Here is a 21,701-nt window from a genome sequence, read left to right as displayed (position 1 = left end):
ACATAAATAGTGACCAAAAAGGTATGGCTATCACATGAGAGAAGCTAGAAAAAAGTCAAATGTATACATTTTAAATATTTTTGTGGGACCATGAAAATGTGGTATATAGATAGATATGCATAGATAGACCATAGAACAAATAAGCAAACAATTCAAAGGAGATGTACAATGTACATGTAAGATGAATTATGACCCCATGACCAAACTTGACGGCATTTGGTGTTGAACAGGTAAAATGTTTGCAGTGACAATAAATATAGCCTTTGTTAGAGGTGACCCAGGTCGCCTTTCTCTAAATCAGCTATATTAAACATATTACTGGGCTGGGTTGAAAAATAAATTAAAATGACTTTAAAAAAAGCTAATAGAAATACACCAAAGGAGTAAGTTCGGTAAGGGACATATTTGGCCCCAATTATAAAGTTCATAGTAACAAGACAATAAATGTTTTAAGTTGCCTTAAAGATATGTGAGAAAGTTTAACAGAACTGATTTTGTCAAAATTTTATTCTAACACGTTGATTTTTACATCCCAAATAGGTCAAAATAAAGGGCTTTAGTGAAATTTGACAAAAAAAGCTAGATTTCAACCAATTTAAGGACCAGGAAAGATAGAGCACAGGCGTCGACAAACTTAATATTCAAATAAAACATGTGAAATGTCTTCACAAACATTATATTAAAAGATCTTTGTGTAGACGTATGCGCTCTATGTTTCCTGTCTAATAATCTATGGGAAATTTACCCATTTTCATTGATTTTTTCGTGAAAAATCAATATGAGTACAACTTGTGACGTCATAATGAAACGCAAAAACGTAAAAATTTTCAACAAAATGGCTTATTTCCTATCTAGTCACTGTATAAGCTATAATTTATTGTGATATTGGTCAATAAATCCGAATTTGAAATTGACGCTAAAAATGGGGGCCATTTTAGGGCCTTACCGAACATACTCTTTTGGGAGACATCTATTTAAATGTTTGAAATAATAAGAAAGTTAACAAGAACTAAGCTTTTTCAGATAATATACAGACTATTGCAGTCAGCCTATAATAGACTCTTTGCCTCCTGAAATGTTTGCTATAAATACACTGCTTTCCTATAATGATTTAAAATCAGTGTGATAGTTTCCATGAAGAACACTGAGCGTACAGGTATTATGACAAGATAAATGTTGTGTTACATGTACATGTATCTACCCAAATAAGTAAAATATAAAAATTCTTGACTTCTAAAACCAGTGATTGATCTCCTGATTTATATCTCATCACTCTATGCAGATGCTGTGTGAAAAAAAAATTGACTTACTAGTATGCTTCTATCCATTGAGTTGATTTATTATTAATTATTTTGCTTTGGATACACCTTATTGCTACAATATGTATATGTCTGCCATTACAAACTGTACATGCATGTACATCACAAATATTCCATGTAAAATTTTGATGTTTTAATACAAAATATATGATGCCACAAAAAAAGGCCCAATGGAAAAGTAATTGTTGTATGACGTTAATGGTTAAAATGGGACAGATTCTCAGGTCAGCTGGGACAATAAGGGGGGCTGGGGAGGGGGCGACTTCTCCAGTCATGCTTCAGTGATTTCCTACATAATCAACCAAATAGTAATGTTCATCACGAAAAAATATACTAAGTGTAAGACCTGATGATGTGAATAAATTGAAATCAGACATGTCAAATGATTTTTATAGTTTGTTCTTATGTTGTACTGTTATACATGTACCACTGTCCAAGGTTAGGGGGAGGATCGTAACTTTATCATAATATGTGGGTTGCACTAATGACAGGATGATTGCCCGGATAGTGACAGGACGGTTGACCGGACGACATATAAATAGTCATAACTTTTTTGTTATCCGATAGATTTGTTTAATATTTGTAAACCTGAAAGATATTAAACTATATTTTATGAATATAAAAAAAAAGAGGAAAAATAATTATTTTTGAGCAAAAAAAGTTGACCGGACGGTATTCACACTCGCCAATATACGCTAAATATATATTCAACTGGTTGACGACAATTGTTAATATCTCTTTTGTTTTACAATATTTGTCCATGAAACTCAGGAATCTGTGAGATTTATAAATATATTATACGAAAATATAAACTTGATTGCAAAAAAACGTGTTTTTCTCAAAAAAAAAGTTGACCGGACGGTATTCACCCTCGCCGATATACGCTATATATATATTGAAATGGTCGACGACAAGTGTTAATATCTCTTTTGTTTTACAATATTTGTCCATGAAACTCAGGAACCTGTGAGATTGAATAATATATTACACGAAAATATAAACTTTAAAGTAAAAAAGAAAACAAATCTGCAAAAAAAGTTGACCGGACGGTATTCACCCTCGCCGATATACGCTATATATATATTCAACTGGTCGACGACAAGTGTTGATATCTCTTTTGTTTTACAATATTTTATCATGAAATTCAGGAATCTGTGAGAATAATAAATATTGGATACGACAATATAAACTTTATAGTGAGAAAAAAAAGTTTGTCTCCAAAAAAAGTTGACCGGACGGTGTTCACATTCGCCGATGTACGCGTTAATTATATTGAACTGATACAAATAAGTGTCAATATCTTATTTGTTTTACAATATTTTTACACGAAACTAAGAAATCTACGAGAACAATAAATACTTGATATGAAAATATAAACTTTATAGTAAATAAAAATGTTTTTCTTCAAAAAAAGATGACCGGACGGAACAAACATTCGCCGTTATATGCCTTAATATAAGTTGGTAGACCCAAGTGTTTATATCTTTTTTATTTTATCAAATTTATGAAATCTGAGAGATCAATAAGTACTTGATATGAAAATATAAACTTTATATCAAATATGTTAAATGTTGTTCTTAAAAAAAAAGTTGATCTGAGGGAATTAACATTCGCCGATATTATTATTTAAATATATTGAACTGATCAACACAAGTTTTAATATCTCTTCATTTTTATAATATATCTGTCCATGAAATGAAATAATTTGTGAGATTAAATAAATATTTTACAAGAAAAATAAACTTTAAAGTAAAAACAATGAGCCCAAAATGTTTATGTGAGCGAGTTCACCAATGCATATTAGAAGTAATGATATTTAATCAAATTAATCTAATTTTGACACTTGTTGTAATCACCAATCAAGCCAAATAACATGTCATTAAAGTTTTCACACCTGAGACATCAAATACATTTAATTGAATTACCTTATAATCAGTTGGTAATTAGTATCCAATTAAAGAAGAAATTTTATGAAGTTCAGGATTTCAGATTAACATTTAACTCACCTAATAATAACTATTCAATGGTTCAGTCATTTATGCTCTGACTTTCAACCAGTTCAGATCACACAAATTATATTTCTACCATATTTTGCTTTTAGCATGTCTTTTTAAAGACAATTTTCAATATATATTCATTATTGAACTATTGATATAGATAGATTGATAATTGTGTTACTATATATATTGCTTTATTCAAAAGCATGTCTTTTTAAAGACAGTTGTCAAACATATATTTATAAATACAAAAGTAAACAGATTGATATAAGTGCTACTATATATTGCTTTATTTAAAGGCATGTCTTTTTAAAGACAGTTGTATAGCCATCATATTAGTACAACTTACCAGTAGACAAAATATCAAAATGGACAGTGGGTCTATTGTCTATATGCATACAGATGTATTACATCAAACAGAAATAGTAGATATTTTAACTAAACCTGAAACATCTTGTACATCGAATGTTCCCCCTTATAAGCCAAAGGCAAACGAAGTTTACTTGTTTCAAACTGGTGCAGATGATTGGAAATGTGACCAATATCTGTGGATAAATAATGGTACAAAATCAGTCACCATTGGTAATGATGTTCTTAAAAAACATTTTTACAAAATCCGATTACCAGGAACAACAGACAAAACAAACGGTAGAAAAAGACCAGTTGCCTTGAACTGGGATACTTTTCTAAATTCCCTCAATCACTATATTCTTGTGCTGACTCAGTCAAGATGCACACAAGAAAAATTGAATGTAGCTGTGTTTGTGGTAAGCCTGATATATTGGAAAATATGTTTGGATGTGAAGGCAAACGAGGACGTGTCACTTGCAGCAAGTGGGTTCACCAGAGTTGTTCCAATGTTTTAGGGGACTGGCTCTGTGATGAACACCGTTCAACTGTCTAATTTGTATGAATTTGTGTTTGGATAAATAGTGAACATCTTATCGTGAATAACAGTTTAAGAGTGTTTTATTGAATTCAAATGTAAACAGTTTTATGTTTTGTTGGTGCTAATTTATTTGTGATAGTGCTAAATGTATTAAAAGCTTTTGTTTCCTGTATTTGCTTTGTGAATGAACCACATTTGTTTTTTTGTAATAACGATGTAATTTTGAAATAAAAGGTATATCCTGCTCGAAATTCCCACTTCCACCTCCCCGTTGGTGAGCAGGGGGCAGAATTATTCTGGCAGACGGAAGGGGTCGGTTAACAATTTGTTGCCGCCAATTTTTACCATTTGAACAAATTGAAACAATTTCATTTATTCGATAGTAATATAAACTATTAACTATAAACAAGGATTTCTAACTATACAAATCCTTGCTATAAAGGCTATTTTTTCATAAAATATTGCTATTAACAATATTATAACCAAAGAAGAGATATTTTAGTCTTGTGTCGATCAGTTCAATATATTTAAGGCATATATCGATTGAATGTAAAATCCGTCCGGTCAATTTTTTTAATTTTTTTTTATTATTTAAATATATAGTTTAATTTTTCGTATAATATATTTATTCATCTCCAATGTTCATAAATTTCAGGGACAGATATGGTAAAAAAAAATAATATTAACACTTATGTCAATCAATTTATTATTATTAAGGCATATATTGATTGCAAAAAAAAGTTTTTCTCAAAAATAATGTTAGCTGTCCGGTCAACTTTTTTTTAAGAAAAATATTTTTTATCATAGAGTTTATATTTTCATATCATATATTTATTTATCTCGCACATATCTCAGTTTTATGAAAAAATATTGTTTACAAAAAAAAATATTTACATTTTTTGTCGCTCAGTTCAATATAATCAACGCGTACATCGGCGAGGGTGAATACCGTCCGGTCAACTTTTTTTGCAGATTTTTTTTCTTTTTTACTTTAAAGTTTATATTTTCGTGTAATATACTATTCAATCTCACAGGTTCCTGATTTTCATGGACAAATATTGTAAAACAAAAGAGATATTAACACTAGTCGTCGACCATTTCAATATATATATAGCGTATATCGGCGAGGGTGAATACCGTCCGGTCAACTTTTTTTTGAGAAAAACACGTTTTTTTGCAATCAAGTTTATATTTTCGTATAATATATTTATAAATCTCACAGATTCCTGAGTTTCATGGACAAATATTGTAAAACAAAAGAGATATTAACACTTGTCGTCAACCAGTTGAATATATATTTAGCGTATATTGGCGAGTGTGAATACCGTCCGGTCAACTTTTTTTGCTCAAAAATAATTATTTTCCTCTTTTTTTTAATATTCATAAAATATAGTTTAATATCTTTCAGGTTTACAAATATTAAACAAATCTATCGGATATGTACCTATAACCTAGTATCATGATTTCAATCCGACCCCACTTACGGACGCGTTGAACATATAATGCATGCCACTCATTAATAGCCAATCAGACGTTAAAATGACCTTCATTTCCCCCATAATCATTCCGGAAACAGCCACGAAGCAGCCATTAGATAGTATTTATAACCAATGAAATAACAGAAATACCGTTAACAGATTTACCCGAACCTGACGTTTAGCCTCTGACTAATCAGACCGTATCACCATGGTGATACGGTAACTAGTTAACTTTTATTGACTTTATACTGAAGGTGTGCCTATATCATGTATATTGGCAGAAAATATAAAGATACAGATACAGTTACAGATACATACAGATGCAAAAAGGGACTGAATATGAGTTAAAAAAAAAAAGAACCAGTGTAAATAAAAAGTTAAGAACGACTTTTGTTGTAAATGGGCGAATGGTGAATGAATGAGTATGTGTGAATGTGTGAATATATGAGTTACCTTTTAGTCGGGAGTATCCAACCAACTAGGTTATCAATCAAGTCTCTAGTTCTAAGTATACGTCTAGACACAGAGGTTGTTTGCAAGTAACTAATTCAAATCGTCAAGTTCCCGCTGTCAGCTGTTCTATATTTCCGGTTTCCGGTATGACTAAATACCAACTTTATCAATACAACATTCCTCCCCGTTTTCAGCAAGAGTGATCATCTCCATATAATTCCACTATAAGACTATATACATGTCCACAGATTAAAAATATCGCAACACAAAATTATCCAACAATCAATGGTAAAACTTGTCCTTCTGTACACTAAAACCTATCCTATACATAAAGTAATATGTTAGCTACAGTTCTTTTATTTTGTATAACTTCTTGGCATTATCTGTTGTTATCCTGGCCACCTCCTCTGTGGAGACATTGTGGAGGTTGGCTATCTTTTCAGCCAAATCTTTCACCAACAATGGAGAACCAGTACTTCCATCTGCTCCTGGTAGATATGGTGCGTCTGTTTCCAATAGCAGATACCCTAGTTCCATCTTGCATACTAATTCCCTGAATTGGGGGTATTTTATCTCATTGAGTAGGAAAGGGGATATTCCGAATTTTACTTCTGGAAATGCATTTTTCCATTTGATATATTCGGCATACGATCCATTGAAGCAGTGTCTGTGGATATGGTGGTCTGCAGGTAAGTTTGCTGTGAGACATCTGAGGCATTCGTTGGATGTGTCATAGTTTCCCCGACAATGTATGACCACAGGTAATTTTTTCTGTTTTGCAATTCTTGCCTGCTTTCTCAGGATATCTTTTTGTTTTTCAAAATCTTTTGACGATGGTCTGTCAGTTATATCTAACCCACATTTTCCTACCGCAACTACTTTCTTGGAGTCCAACAATCCCTCTAAGTCCTCTAGCCATATCTGCAGAGTTCTTGGGCTTTCATAGTTGACTGTTCTAGGATGTAAGCCGAATGTCAATCTTACCCTTTTATCTTCTCTAATTTTTTCGCGTTCAGAACTGCTTGGCCATTTCTTAGGGAAACAGTAGTTTGAAATTCCAAATTGAAGAAAGTTTTTTATCTGGTCTTTATCAGTGTTAAATTGCGGAAAGTCAGAAGATCCGACTCTCCTCCTTAATTTTTCCAAATGGAAATGTGAATCCACAAAGTTGATTTTAATTGGAGGTATGTATAGTTGTAGACGTTGTTCTGTAGACGTATCAAGGTAACCAGAATCCAAAGTGAGTAATGAAAGTACTTTCCAATGAAGAAGAGAAGATAGAGAGACGGCTGGGTATGGTTTCATGTAGGCTGTATCCGGTTCTAAATGGTTTATACGGTTGAATGACAGAATGGGAGAAATGTCTTCATCAAGGAAGGTGGATTGGTGGCATGACTCTCTAAATCTTATGTTTTGGTTTACATAATCACAGGCTTGTGAAACTTCTTTGAAACCAAATGCATTTGATATTTGCTTTAAGTAGCCATTAACTAACTCAACCCACTTCTGTTCATACTGTTCATCTGTGTACCTACAGCCGACATCATCTGAGGAGTGAACTTCGATCATGTGTATTTGTACAAACCTTGCTTGTCCGAATTGAAGTTTGCAACTCCAGCATGCTGTACTTGGGTATAAATACCATGGCAAATGTGCACGAAGAGTGTGCCTTCTAGGGTGTGTGAATTTACCTTTACACAAAGGACAGCTACGGCCTCTTTTCTTTATTAAAGTTGCCCCATTAATATGTTTTGCTCTAGTCTCCTGTGCTTCTGTTTCATCTTTGCCTGAGATGTAGTCTTCATAGTCCAAGTCTTCATCCATACTGCAAAAATTCAGTGAATACTAACATTCAATGAATACAAATAATATTAAAAACCATGAACCAATTACTATACATATATACATTACCAATATACTTCAGCGAATGGTCTATTCTAACTCCCAATCTTGCACGTAATCTGCAAGATATGCTGGTAGCTGACGTCTCCGTCTCCCCCTACTAGCAGTAGCTGTTTCTGTGTTATTTTCTTTGACATCATATACAAATGTATGATCCAGGTCCGTAGAGTGGTCTAACAATTCGTCTATATTCTGGATAACGGGTCTATGTCCCTGATCTGGGGTCAGAGTATCCGACTCCAGAGTGATATCCTGTAAATTATGTGTCAAATTAATATCAGGTTCCGATGTCAGAGAATCCGACACCGGATCTGGGTTAGTAAATAGTCCAGAAATATCATAGATATCATCTAAATCTTCTGAATCTTCATTCTCTATTGGTACGTTGCTGTCAGTGTCATGTAAAATATTATTCCTCAATCTTTTTAACCAAATAGGAAGTTCTGTGAAGTAACACATCTTAAGTCGGTCATGGTGAACCACAGACTCTGTTTTCTTATCTTGTATCTTATATAGTACTGGAGATTTTACTTCTGTGACAATATAAGGTCCTTTCCAGGGTTGTTTAAACTTTGGGGTTTGGCCCACTTTAGTAGCAGAGTTTATTTTAAGTACTATATCACCAATATCATACTTTTGTTGGTTAGTTTTTAAATCATAGTCCTTCTTCTGTCTTTTCTGGGCTCTCTGTAAATTAACTCTTGCCAGCTCATGAACTTCATATAATGTTTCCTTTAACTGTTTAATATACTCAGGTGGATCTTTAGCAGTATCTCTTGATGTTCCTAACATTAAATCTATCGGATGGAAAACTTCACGTCCCAGCATCATAACGTTTGGTGTAAATCCTGTTTGTCTGTTCTCTGTGGCACGGATGGCTCCTACTAATTGTTGCAGGTGCACGTCCCATTCACATTGTTTTTTATTTAAAAAACATCTAATTATTTGGAGAACTGTACGATTATACCTTTCTACTTGTCCATTAGAAGCTGGGTGGTAGGCTGTGGTTCTTGTCTTAGAAATTTCTAATAGCTCACAAAGGTTCCACATTAAATTACCATCCACATTCTTGCCTTGGTCGGTATGGACTTTCAACGGACACCCAAATCTGGAGATAAAACCATCAACTGCTGCTTTGGCAACTATTACTGCAGTTTGACCAGGAATTGGAAAACATTCTAACCACTTGGTGAATTGATCAACAATCATGATAACATATTTGTTTTTCTGTTTGGTTACAGGAAGTGGTCCAAGTAAATCCATGTGAACTCTACCCATAGGTACTCCTGATAAATACTGCCCAAGTTCAGCTTTTGGTCTGATATTTGGTTTTTTATTCATACTGCAAATCTTGCAAGTCTTGATGAACAACAAACAATCCTCTCTCATATGATGCCAAACTACTTGTTTTTTAAGTCTTGCTTAAGTTTTGAGTCTTATCCTGTCCAAGATGTCCTGAAAACTTACGACTATGACAATTCTCTAAAAATTCTCTATGTAGTGCTTTTGGAGCCACTAATAACAATTTTGGTAATATTGGATCTTCCCACCAGTAGTATAAAATACCATCTTGTATTCTTAGTTGGGGCTGACATTGCCAAAAATGTTTAACAGCTGGACTACACAATTGTAATTCATTTCTTGAAGGCGAGTAATTTTCTCGTAACCATGTCAGCAGTAATGACGTGTCTGGATCCTGTAACTGGCATTGTTGTATTTCTTCTCTAGGTATTTGTCCAATCCATACAGGTAAGTCTGGTATCGCATTTACTCTACGTACAGCCAATGGTGTCACATAATCTATATCCTCCTCAAAAGTTTTCCATTGTTCTTGAGCACGACGACAAAATTTGCATCCACCACAGGGTAAGGAGTTAATATCTATATCAGCCTTGTAGTTAAAGCAGTTCTCTGTTTCATCAGGTATTCGTGATAGGGCGTCTGCGTTTATATGTTTTTTCCCTGGTCTATGTTGTAAAATGATGTTATATTGAGATAACTCTTCGATCCATCGAGCCAACTGTCCCTCAATATTTTTGAAATTAAGCAATCAAGTGAGACTACTGTGATCTGTTCTTAGTATAAATGATCGACCAAGAAGATAGTGTCTAAATTGTCTTGTAAATGTCACTATTGCTAACAATTCCTTTCTTGTGGTACAGTATTTTCTCTGAGCAGGGGTCAAAACTTTGCTAGCGTAACTAATGATCTTTTCCTGTCCATCTTGTATTTGTGTTAATTCTGCGCCAATACAAACATTAGAAGCGTCTGTATCTAACATAAATAAATCATCTGGATTTGGATAACTCAATGTAGCTGCTTGAATTAATGCTAGCTTTAGGTCTTCAAATGCTGTCTGTTGTTCTGAATTCCAATGAAATTCTGCCTTCGATCCAGTAAGCGTGTGTAAAGGAACTGCCATCTCTGCAAATTGTTTTATGTGGTCTCTATGGTAATTTGCAAATCCAATAAATGATTCAACCTCTTTTTTGTTCATTGGGATAGGCCAACTTAAACAGCTTGAATATTTTCTGGATTCACAGAGACACCATCTGCACTGACTAACTTTCCCAGGAATTTTAATTCTGTTTGAAAAAAATGGCATTTTTGTGGTTTAAGCTTCAAGTTATATTGCTGGAATCTTCTCAGTACTTTCTTGATATTTTCTAAATGCTTCTCGAAACCATTTCCTAAGATGATAACGTCGTCCAAGTAAGCGAGACACTCAATCCATGTGAGACCTTGTAAGACAAGTTGTATGACTCGACTGAAAGTGGCTGGACTGTTACATAGACCAAAACTCAGTCTTACATGTTCAAATAGACCATATTTGGTGATAAATGCAGTCTTGTATCTGTCTTTCTCTGCTATCTCCAGCTGCCAATATCCTGCCGCCATGTCCAGTGAACTCATTAAAGTACTTCCTCTCAATGTATCTAAACAATCTGATATATTTGCTATAGGAAATGCGTCCTTAATTGTGATCTGGTTTAAAGGTCTGTAATCAATGCAGTAGTGAAGTCCACCATCTTTCTTGCGAACTAATACTGGGCTAGCTGCGTGATCAGATATTGAAGGTTGTATGATACCCTTCTTCAACATTTGTTGTATGTGTTCATGTTTCTCTTTCTCAAATTTCAATGGTATTCTTCTCAACTTCTGTTTTGCTGGTTTAGGGCCTTCTGTCTGTATCTCATGTTTTATTGCCCCATTGAAGAGTCCCAGGTCAAAATCGTTTTTTGCAAATATGTCTTGAAATTCAATTAAAAGTTCAAAATATTTCATAGCTTGCTTACACGTTAAGTTATTTGCTGAGTTCTTAAATAGTTGTCTAAGATGTTCTGGGAGTTTTAAATTTAAGTCTTCAATTGTTTCCTCCTGGATACTTTGTCTTTCTTCTGTTTTTAATCTGTTAACTTTGATATCAGCTTCAAGTGCTGCGTCAAGGATCTCTTCTACTTCTACTCCTGTGCCAAAAGTGTGATATTTCCGAAGCATAATTGGACGTTCTGTAGGATTCCTCAGTAACGCTATAGGAGAAGTTTTATTACATACAATATGTGGTGCTAGTAATCCTTTTAAATCTTTCTGAGGATGAATTACTAAATCTGATTCAGGTTCCGAATCACTTCCAATTGGTACATATCTCATTGAAAAAGGAGGAACAATGGCCTTCTCAGTCAGCTTTATTCTGTATATCTTGACCTCTGTGTTTTCTTCATCTTTAATAAATGTAAGGGGTAAAAATTCATTGTTAAGATGTATTGAATTTTTCTGCAAGTCAATTATTACTTTGTTATGTTCAAGGAAATCTATTCCAAGAAGTACTGTATCTGGAATATCAGCAATAACCATGTTCCAATAAGGCAATGTCTTTCCAATCTTTATAGGGATATCCTTCGCTACCCTAGCCAGCATGTGACTGTCTTTTGTTATTCCTTTCAAATTAACATAATCTGTTAATCTTGGTTTCGGATCCATTTTATCGAAAACTGTCCTATTCAAAACTGAGACTTGAGCTGCTGTGTCAATAACTGCATTAACTGTCATACTGCCTATCTTAATTGGTAAAATTAAAGATTTTTCTGACTAATGCTAGAGCTGTTTTTCTCATATAAAGTGACTTCATAAATCTTGTGTGTATCTTCATCTTTTTTAACATCAGGTTCAGGCGGCCTTTTCTCTAAATTGTGATAGGTTGAAAATTGGCCTATATTTTCAACCCGCTGTAGTTTAAATGACCATCCGTGTTTCGTACTCTGGGTGATGGTGACCTACTTCTGTCAAAATTTCTTTTAGGACAGGATGCAGCAAAATGACCAAGATTCCCACATGCAAAACAGGTACTATTCTCTAATCTTTTCCTATCTGGACTAGGTGCAGGTGAGCTTTTCCTGAAAGCTATTGGAGATCTAGACCTTTCGTTTTTTCCTTTCAAGATGTTTAGTATCTGTGACAATGACTTCTTCATTTCTTGTATGTCGTCTTCATTTTTCTTAACTCTGATGTCCATTTTAGATGACTCTAACTGTGGCTTCTCCCTATATATATAGCCCTAATAACAGCCTCTGAATTTTTTAATTCTGCAGGGTCCTAAAATGTTACTCTCTTGATTAGTTGTTTTTCTGCTTCTTATTATTAACCTCTGATTTGTAATTGCACTTTTCATATACTGCGTGGCTTCATCTAAAGAACTTGGGTTTTTATCCATAGCTACTAATGCTGCTTGTTTTTCGGCGCATCCTTTAAGAAAAGCATCTACAGCTACGATCTGAATGAAATAATCTGGAGACTCAGGGTATCCATCTGTGGCTAATTCCTGAACTTTATCTGCAAACTCTTCCAGTGACTCGTCTGATCCTTGTTTAGCTTCTTGCAATTGACGCCTCAAGATGTGCGGTAAGTCCTTCCTTCCGAATCTGTCATTCATCTTCTTACATAGTACTTGAAAGTTATCCTTTATCTCTACTGGTCTTGAACTGTAAAATTTGAGTGCTTTATCACGAAGGCAGACAATTAGATTATCTAACTTCTGTTGTTCTGACCATTTACAGCGTTTGGCAATATGACAAAACTGTGCGAAATATGGGCGCCAATCTGCTTTACCATCAAATGTGGACATTTTTGGTGTTAATGGTCCTTCTATCGAACTTTTAACATATCTATCTTCAGTTGTCTGGTTTTTAGTGACAGTTGGTACTTTATTCTCTTTAATCTCTTCTTTTATTTGAATTGTCTGATGCTTAAGCAATGCTGTCTTACTAGGTACTGAAATTTCAGATAATGTTGGGTCTTTGCCATATATTCCTGAAGGTGCCATCTGATTAATTTTTAATTCTAATTCATGCTTTTGAACCAGTTCCTTTTCTCTTTTATTCCAGTGATGCTCCCTTTCGTCTCTAAATACCTATTCTTTTTCCATGTTGTCTTTGAATTGATTCTGCATATTAACCAGCTTTTCTTCAAATTGCGTATGTATTTCTGCTATGTTCTTCTGATGCTGTGCCTCTATACCTGTCATTTGCGTCTTAAATTCTTGCCCTTGTTCTTCAATTGCAGCATTAAAACTTTGTAATTGTTTGTCTTTATCTCGGAGATTTTCTTGTAAACTCCTGACATATTCTTGCATTTCATGATTAAATTTGAGCGAGCCTTCTTCCGGTTCAAAATTAATTTTCCCTGTATCAACAAGGTTGTCCCACACATTTTCAGGTATATCAGGAATCAATTTTAAATCTTGTATTGACAATATTTTCTTTTTACTACTTTCCTGTAAAATTGCATTTGCCCTCGACTTTCCAATGTTCTCAAGTAATAATAAATCATCATATGTTGCGGTGTTGATATTCGTAGCCATGGTAACCAAAAAAACCCAAAGAAAACCGAAAATCACGTAGGACAAACAAAAATCACGAAAAATAATATTTGGAAATAGAAAAATATTGATGTCAGAGCATCCGTCAACAATATATTCTCTATATGTTCAAAATAAATACGTCAAACTTTACGTATCTTGTTGTCAGAGCATCCGTCAACAAGTGTTTCATATGCGGTCAACATATATGTAAAACGGCACATATATTATATACAAATGAACGCAACACGATTACAAATACTTTTCACTAGAAAGATAATTTTTATTTACTAAAAATAGTGAAAAAATGTAATGTTTGATCTCAACATTAACGAGTATGTATGTACGTATGGATACACGCACACACCTGCACTACCATTGTTGTAAATGGGCGAATGGTGAACGAATGAGTATGTGTGAATGTGTGAATATATGAGTTACCTTTTAGTCGGGAGTATCCAACCAACTAGGTTATCAATCAAGTCTCTAGTTCTAAGTATACGTCTAGACACAGAGGTTGTTTGCAAGTAACTGATTCAAATCGTCAAGTTCCCGCTGTCAGCTGTTCTATATTTCCGGTTTCCGGTATGACTAAATACCAACTTTATCAATACAACACTTTTAACTCATTTGTGTTTATTTTAAACCCTTGTTTTTTCAATGTTAATACTTTCTAAACATAACGATTCACAGTCACGCAATTTCTAACTTACCCATGTATATAAAATGACATTTGACGGCTTTAACTAGTTTTAGGTCATTAACACAGATATACGACTCGTCGTATTTTGAACTTTTGAATCTCAAGCCTAAACAAATCAATTCTACTGAAGTTTTAGTCATGTAGCCACATTATTATAAGTCTAATCTGGTTGGTAACTTTCGGGAAAAAAACGTACGGGATTGTATTTTGACATGTCACGGACGAGTCTTATGTAGACGAAACGCGCGTATGGCGTATTAAATTATAATCCTGGTACCTTTGATAACTAATTTAACATATCAAAAGCTTCACGATATTTATTATGACCTCTTTTATTTTATAAATGTTTAATCTTTTGAATCATGTTGTCTTTTGAAAAGTACAGACATGATAGATGTAAGGGGACGACCATTTGATATTCTGGGGGGGGGGATAAGAATTAATCCTCCTCCTCTACAGAAATGAATCTTTTATATTCCCAACTGCATATACATGTATTGCATATATACATAGTATTAAAGTTTGGGTGTAACTAGCCTTTATAAAAAGTATTGGGAAACATATTTGGCCGAGCGGAGCGAGGACAATTTTTTTTGAAGGGTTTTGGAGCCACTGAAGGCCCAAGAATCTATAGAACAAATGATCCAAAATCATGCTTTCTTGGTGTTACGAAGACCCTTCCATAATCTGAAAATGCAAGTTTTGTTTTAATAATTTTTTGACAAGATCTCAAAGCAAAATGTATAAATTCAGTGTAAGACTTAAGTTTCTAGGGACAACATCAAAAGACCAGAATGTACAAGATAAAGCAAAAATGGAATATTCACATAGTTAAGTCTGTTGCTGCTGTTTTTTTCAAACTCATGATCAAGTTCATAACACAATTACTAGATTACAAAAGGAATGCAACACTAACTATGCTATTAACGGAATACAGAAGGGCAATCAATGAACAAAAGACAAATAAATAAGAAACATTGATCCCGAAAAATCAGGGCTACATCTGAGGGAAAACAGAACTTGCTTCTTGCAAGGCACTTGCCGTGAACACAATTTGATATAGAGACAAGCGTTTGGTTTTGAAATTTCCTACATGAGGCATTTGCCTCAATGAAGTTACGGTCCTGTTAAAATAAAAGTGAGGTAAGGTTTCCTGAGACAATATACCTCAAGTTAAATGAAACCAATTTTCAGACGTTTCAAGTATATTTGAATAATATTTATACCTTTATTATTTAAAAAATAGGGAAGTTTTTATTCCCGATTTTTTTGGGGAAAAAAGATGGATTTATGAAGAATCTGGTACCATCTCATACTTTCGATTATTACTGCTGAGTTATTTATTTTCTATACATTGCAAGTCAGGTAATTTATTTTCAAACTACCACAGAACAAACCATTTATTTTTGTGATTATCAAGGCTGAGTTATTTATTTTCAAAATCCTCCTGTATTCGATCAACAATTACTAAATGATTTTTTTGTCGATTAAAGCGGCATTAGCTACGAGATATATACAAATATAAAATATGATCTCTTTTATAGTTCAATCATTAATGAAAGTGAAATAGTGAAATAATTTATCGCTTTTGACAGCCAGTATAAATGTGTGGTTCAATTTTGTCAAAATAAGCTAAGAAACATTGATGATGAATTATTCACTTGCAAGTGAATAATTCGACATCATTGGATCCGTATTTATGTGAACTTCAATTTAATCCCTTAGCTAGAGATGAATACCGCATGCATTGTGCGTGTTTAATTATTTATTGGAAAACAATGTCAACATTGCAAGTAAAACAAAGGGTAATCATTTGATTGACTGAATCCACAAAAAAATCATTCTTATACAGGTAAAAACGATGATTAACATATATTTTTAGTCTATAATATGAAATTAAACAGACATAGAAAAATACAAAAGCACGAGTCTGGTATCTATTTATATCTATATTATGTTTATAACAGTTATATGGAAATCTTCGGGGCCAACTCGATAGTTAATTTGAGCGCTTCTAGACTAAAATACACACGAAAGGAAGCTACATATTTTCATGCCCGGTATATTTATTTTATTTTATACCTTTTCTAATTTCCTTTTGAAAACATGCTTTACATTGTTATAAATCAATTGAAAGAATTTGAATCAAATCAGTGAACATAAATTTGACAGCTAATGCCCCTTTAAACGATATGGATTTGTAATAGATGTAAAAAAAAAAACATGCACAAAGGACTTATTTCAGCAACTATTCACTACGCATGCATTAGTTCACCAATTTCATCAAACAAGAAACTCTTTTCCTATGACTCTTATGTACCAAATATGCATTTCAACATTAAATAACTGTGTTCATGACGTTTATTGGATAAGTATTTGGACGAATCATGTTTTATGAACATAACTACAATGTTCAAAACGAGAAACAAATTATCACTACAACACGGTTAGGATATATTTTATAATAGCATGAATTTCCAAACTTTAAAATGCAACTAGAACTTCATGAAACAATATCGAAGACTAGTAAAAAAACTGATGGATGCTGGTTTGTACTGGTTGAGGATATTCATTGTAGAATTTGAAACGTGATTAAATAACCTATTTACGACTGTCGTAATTCTATACATTGTGCAGGTTCAATACACTCATATATGTTTGTTATCAAACTTGATTTGACTGCATTAAATGTTAGACCTACATTCGGATACATAGACAATAACTGTTTAGTGTCTTTAAATATCAGCTGTTTTGTACGAGTCTAGGAAACAAGGTGTAGGCGAGCTTTTAGTGAGCTACTACACCTGTTTCGAGCCGAGTACAAATACAGCTGATATTTAAAGACACTAAACAGTTATTGTCTTTATCCTGCAATTAATTCTGTATATTGTTTGTGTTTTGAAAGACACAAAAACTAACATATTTAGCTTACGCTGAAGACGGGTTCGCAAAAAAAGAATCTCGAATGGTCAACAATAATACATCGCTCAAGGTGAATAATTATCTATTTTAATATAACAACTAACTTCAACAGTAAAAACAAATAACAGAACATTGTCAAATTTGAAACAGAAGTGTACGAGTTGTCCTACGCTTCAGACTTGACATTCACTAAACATGCACTGTGCTGAAATTGACATGGTTGATTTTGTAGCACAATCATACACATTCAAGTTTTGAAATCGACAATTGTCATCGCCATTGGAATGCAACTGGAATACACATTCTGAGGTCACATAGGTTCAAACAATTCTCAGTCCGGCAGTGGGCGGAGCTTTAAAGCGATATCTGTATAGTATACAAATACAGCATAGCGATATCTGTAGGGCTGTATCTATATAGTAGGACACCCAATTGCAGGATAAAAAGCGATGAGCTAACAGAATCATCAGTTAAGATCCATTCGAAGATTAAATAATCAGCAACTTCAGATTTAGGTAAATCATTTATTTCTGATTTAGTTTGTAAAAATCTGTTATGAAAACCTTTAAATATTTCATGTTAGTATTTTAAGGCGAATTATAACAATTATATAGCAGAAAATTTGGAACAAGTGATACTTTGCTAAATTTGTTTACAAACTTGTTATACGCTAGAGATATACGGAATATCTCTATGCGTCAACATATTTTCTTTAAATACTGTTAAAAGGACATTAGTTTACCGATGTTTAAATCTGGAAAGTCGCAATGACAAAAACAAATCAGACGAATACCACGAGGACTACAAAAGGAGCTGGACCGGATGCGTTGACATGAGAGTATGCTCGTCTTTGCCTGTACCGTGCATTAACTAAAATAAACTAGAAATTGTAAAATTTATATTTTCAGACAAATGAACAGTACTTTAAGAAACGCATTAAGAAAATTAGATTCCAACTCCCTAATTTGACCGTAAACGATGTTTTCTATACTCTTTAAAGTCACTTTGTTTATTTAGTTCTTTTGAATGTTTCTATGGCCTTTTACTTCCCCGGCTTTCATAAGTTTATATTTGAGCGTTAACGAAAGGGTCAACAATTCGTACTCGACTAGTGACCCATTTTGGTACTCCAATTAAAATCCGACATAATGATAATAGGCGACAAAGCGTTATACAGATTGGTTTATATCTCTTTTCTAACAATAACAAAACACATATATTAAATTCAGTTCGAAACTATAAAAGCATAAAAATCACAATAGTAGTTATTAACAGATAAAAGACAAAAAGCTACAAAGCATCAAACAGATAAAAACTAAAGACTAAGCAATACAAACTATAATTTAAACAACCGAATTAATTTTAAGTGATCCGGAAGGGTAAACACTTTCTGCTCCGTTAACAGAAAATCTAGTGATACGGTGTTGTGATAAAAGGAGGATGGTTTTGCGATTAACAAATGCATTAATGGTCAAAACAATAATGGACAAGCCAAACCATGACAAAGGCTTTCCATTTTTATCCACAAAGAACCATTAGTTCAAAATTTCTGTATTCACAAAAAAATTTCTGTATGAATAAATTCAACAGTAGTATACCGCTCTTCGAAAGTCATTAAACAATTGATAGAAAATAAATCCGGGCTATGAAGACATCAATTTAATACCTGGTTGACAAAGTGATAATAATAATAATAATAATAATAATAATAATAATAATAATAATAATAATAATAATAATAATAATAATAATAATAATAATAATAATAATAATAATAATAATAATAATAATAATAATAATAATAATAATAATAATAATAATAATTATTATTATTATAATGAAGACATTGAATTGTTTACAAATTGTTCATTCATAGGCAGAATATAACCAGCTAGATTAATTGAGACAAGTATCAAGTCAAGTGAAACAGTTAAAGCTTACAACTGCCATCGTGTGTCCGGACCTGTTTCCTTAATTGAAGTCTTTTTATTTTCAAATAACTGTTAATAAATGCAGACGTAAGGCGTCTACGACTATATATGTTTTTTGTTTGTTAATTATTTGATAGACGAATAAAACCCTGTATATAAAGATAACGATGTTACATTTCTAAATAATGTCTTTATATTTGATACATGTATTTCAGAATGAAGTTTGGTTGTCAAAGATTAATTTGAACAATGACCCTCATATGTTTGTTGTACGTCTATGATGTAGAGGGTAAAAAAATCGTTGTTATAGTTCCACCACTATGGAGTAACATCTTGCCAGTATTAAACGTTGTAAAAGAATTAGAGACGTACAACCACTCAACAACATTTGTTTTGTCAACCGCTATGGACAAGAAAATACGAATGGGAGGAATATCCGTGCAATCTGTGATAGCAAAAAGTTTTGATAATGTATCAATGGATATAGTAACACAAGTTGTAGCTGAGAAATTGAAACGGTCTTTTCCATTTTATCAAATATTGGAAAGAGCATCAAAACATTGTCATAACTTTATGACAGATGATGAGCTTTTCCAACTTTTATCTTCTGAGCAGTTTGCCAATGCTATCGTTGCCAACGCTCCTGGTATTCTATGTTATGAAGTTCTTGCTTACAAACTTTCATTGCCGTTTATTTTCATTGGGGCACATTATGACTCTTTACTAAATCGTATACCATTTAACCCCGCCACCACGACGGCATTATGGTCAGGATTTACAGACAAAATGACGTTTGCACAACGTGTCTTAAACTCACTGTTCTATATTATTCAGCTGATCAAACCAACAATGCCTTCTTTTGAAAATCTTGTCAGCAAGTATGCTCCGGAAAAGCCTTTGATATCAAACAGCGAACTAAAAAATAGCTTTATTCTACAGATAAGTGATGGCGATTTTTTAATTGATTATCCACTTTTAACTTCACCGAATGTTATTATGTGCGGAGGTTTAGGAACAAAACCAGCTCAACCTTTGACCTCTTTGATAGAGACATTTATTAAAAAGTCTATAGAAGGCATTGCTATCGTTTCATTCGGAAGTATAATTAAGTCATGCTCTAAACAAATGTTGAATACATTTCTTTTAGCCTTTCAAAAGACAAAACGTTTGAATTTTATATTTCAGTATGGAGATGATGAAATAGAAAAAGGTAATACTTTACTGTTGCCATGGCTACCACAGAATGATCTACTTGGGCATGTCAAAACGAAATTATTTATCACTCACTGTGGAAAGAGCAGCATCTTTGAAGCTCTCTACCATGGCATACCAATGATAGGGTTTCCGATAATTCACGATCAAGGTGCAAACGCTGCAATTATGGAGGACAAAGGATATGGAATATCAATGGATATTCTAAATTTTTCTGTAGACGAATTAGTTACCTCAATTGAAAAAGTAGCGTTTAATAAAACTTTCATAAGCAATATCAAATTAGCGTCTGAAATATTCCACAGTCGTCCACAAACACCGTCACAAAGAGCAGCCTATTGGATAGACTTGGTAATAAGATATGGAAAACAACATTTCAGACCAGCATCACTAGATATGCCGTGGTACTCTTATTATATGATCGATATTTATCTGTTTATCTAGTCTTGGGATTTTACAGTTTTAAACTTTTCTTAAACCTTTGTTCCCTAATATGCCATAGAAAAAAGAATGTCAAACGAAAACAGGACTAAAATTTAAAGCCAATTTTGCAAATTGGTTGGCTGCTTTGTTAGATACATTTACAATTGAATTAAGATACATACTTTATTTTAGTACACCAGACAAATGTTTCATTTACACAAGACTCATCAGTGTAACCATAATCAATAGTTTGAAAGCCAGATTGAATAGAAAAAAATTAAGAGATCAGAAAAGAATAATTACAAATCAGCTGTGTATAAAGGCAACAGCAGTATACCGGTGTTCCAAAGACATGAATCGAAGAAGAGAAAACATCCGGGTTACAAACTAAAACCAAGGGATACACATCAACTATAAAAGGACAACAAAGGAACAACAGAAACAAAGAAGTGCAACAAAAACAAACGCCAACGTATATATAAAAGAACTTTTTGATAACAAATGCCATATTCCTGACTTGGTACAGAAAAAGAAAAAATGGTAGTTTGAACCTGGTTTTATGGCTAACCAAACCTGCCGCTTGAAACTTTAGTGTTTCGAATTATGTAATTTTTATGA

At 33.3% G+C, this 21,701-nt stretch overlaps 1 protein-coding gene across 1 annotated transcript; it reads left to right on the top strand.

Moving 5' to 3' along the window:
• The first annotated feature begins 20,150 nt into the window (after window positions 1–20,150).
• On the top strand, window positions 20,151–21,104 carry LOC143042085 (UDP-glucuronosyltransferase 1-2-like). Its single transcript, XM_076214325.1, has one exon. The coding sequence runs from the start codon at window positions 20,235–20,237 to the stop codon at window positions 21,102–21,104; it is 870 nt and encodes a 289-aa protein (XP_076070440.1). The 5' UTR covers window positions 20,151–20,234.
• The last annotated feature ends 597 nt before the right edge of the window (window positions 21,105–21,701 follow it).

This window comes from Mytilus galloprovincialis, chromosome 8 (genome assembly GCF_965363235.1).
Source record: "Mytilus galloprovincialis chromosome 8, xbMytGall1.hap1.1, whole genome shotgun sequence".
In the NCBI taxonomy this organism is placed as follows: Eukaryota; Metazoa; Mollusca; class Bivalvia; order Mytilida; family Mytilidae; genus Mytilus; species Mytilus galloprovincialis.
This window is presented reverse-complemented; position numbering and strand designations above follow the sequence as displayed.

Excerpts from the sequence above, each read along its gene's own strand:
- LOC143042085 (XM_076214325.1), top strand. The coding sequence starts at position 20,235 with ATGACGTTTGCACAACGTGTCTTAAACTCACTGTTCTATATTATTCAG.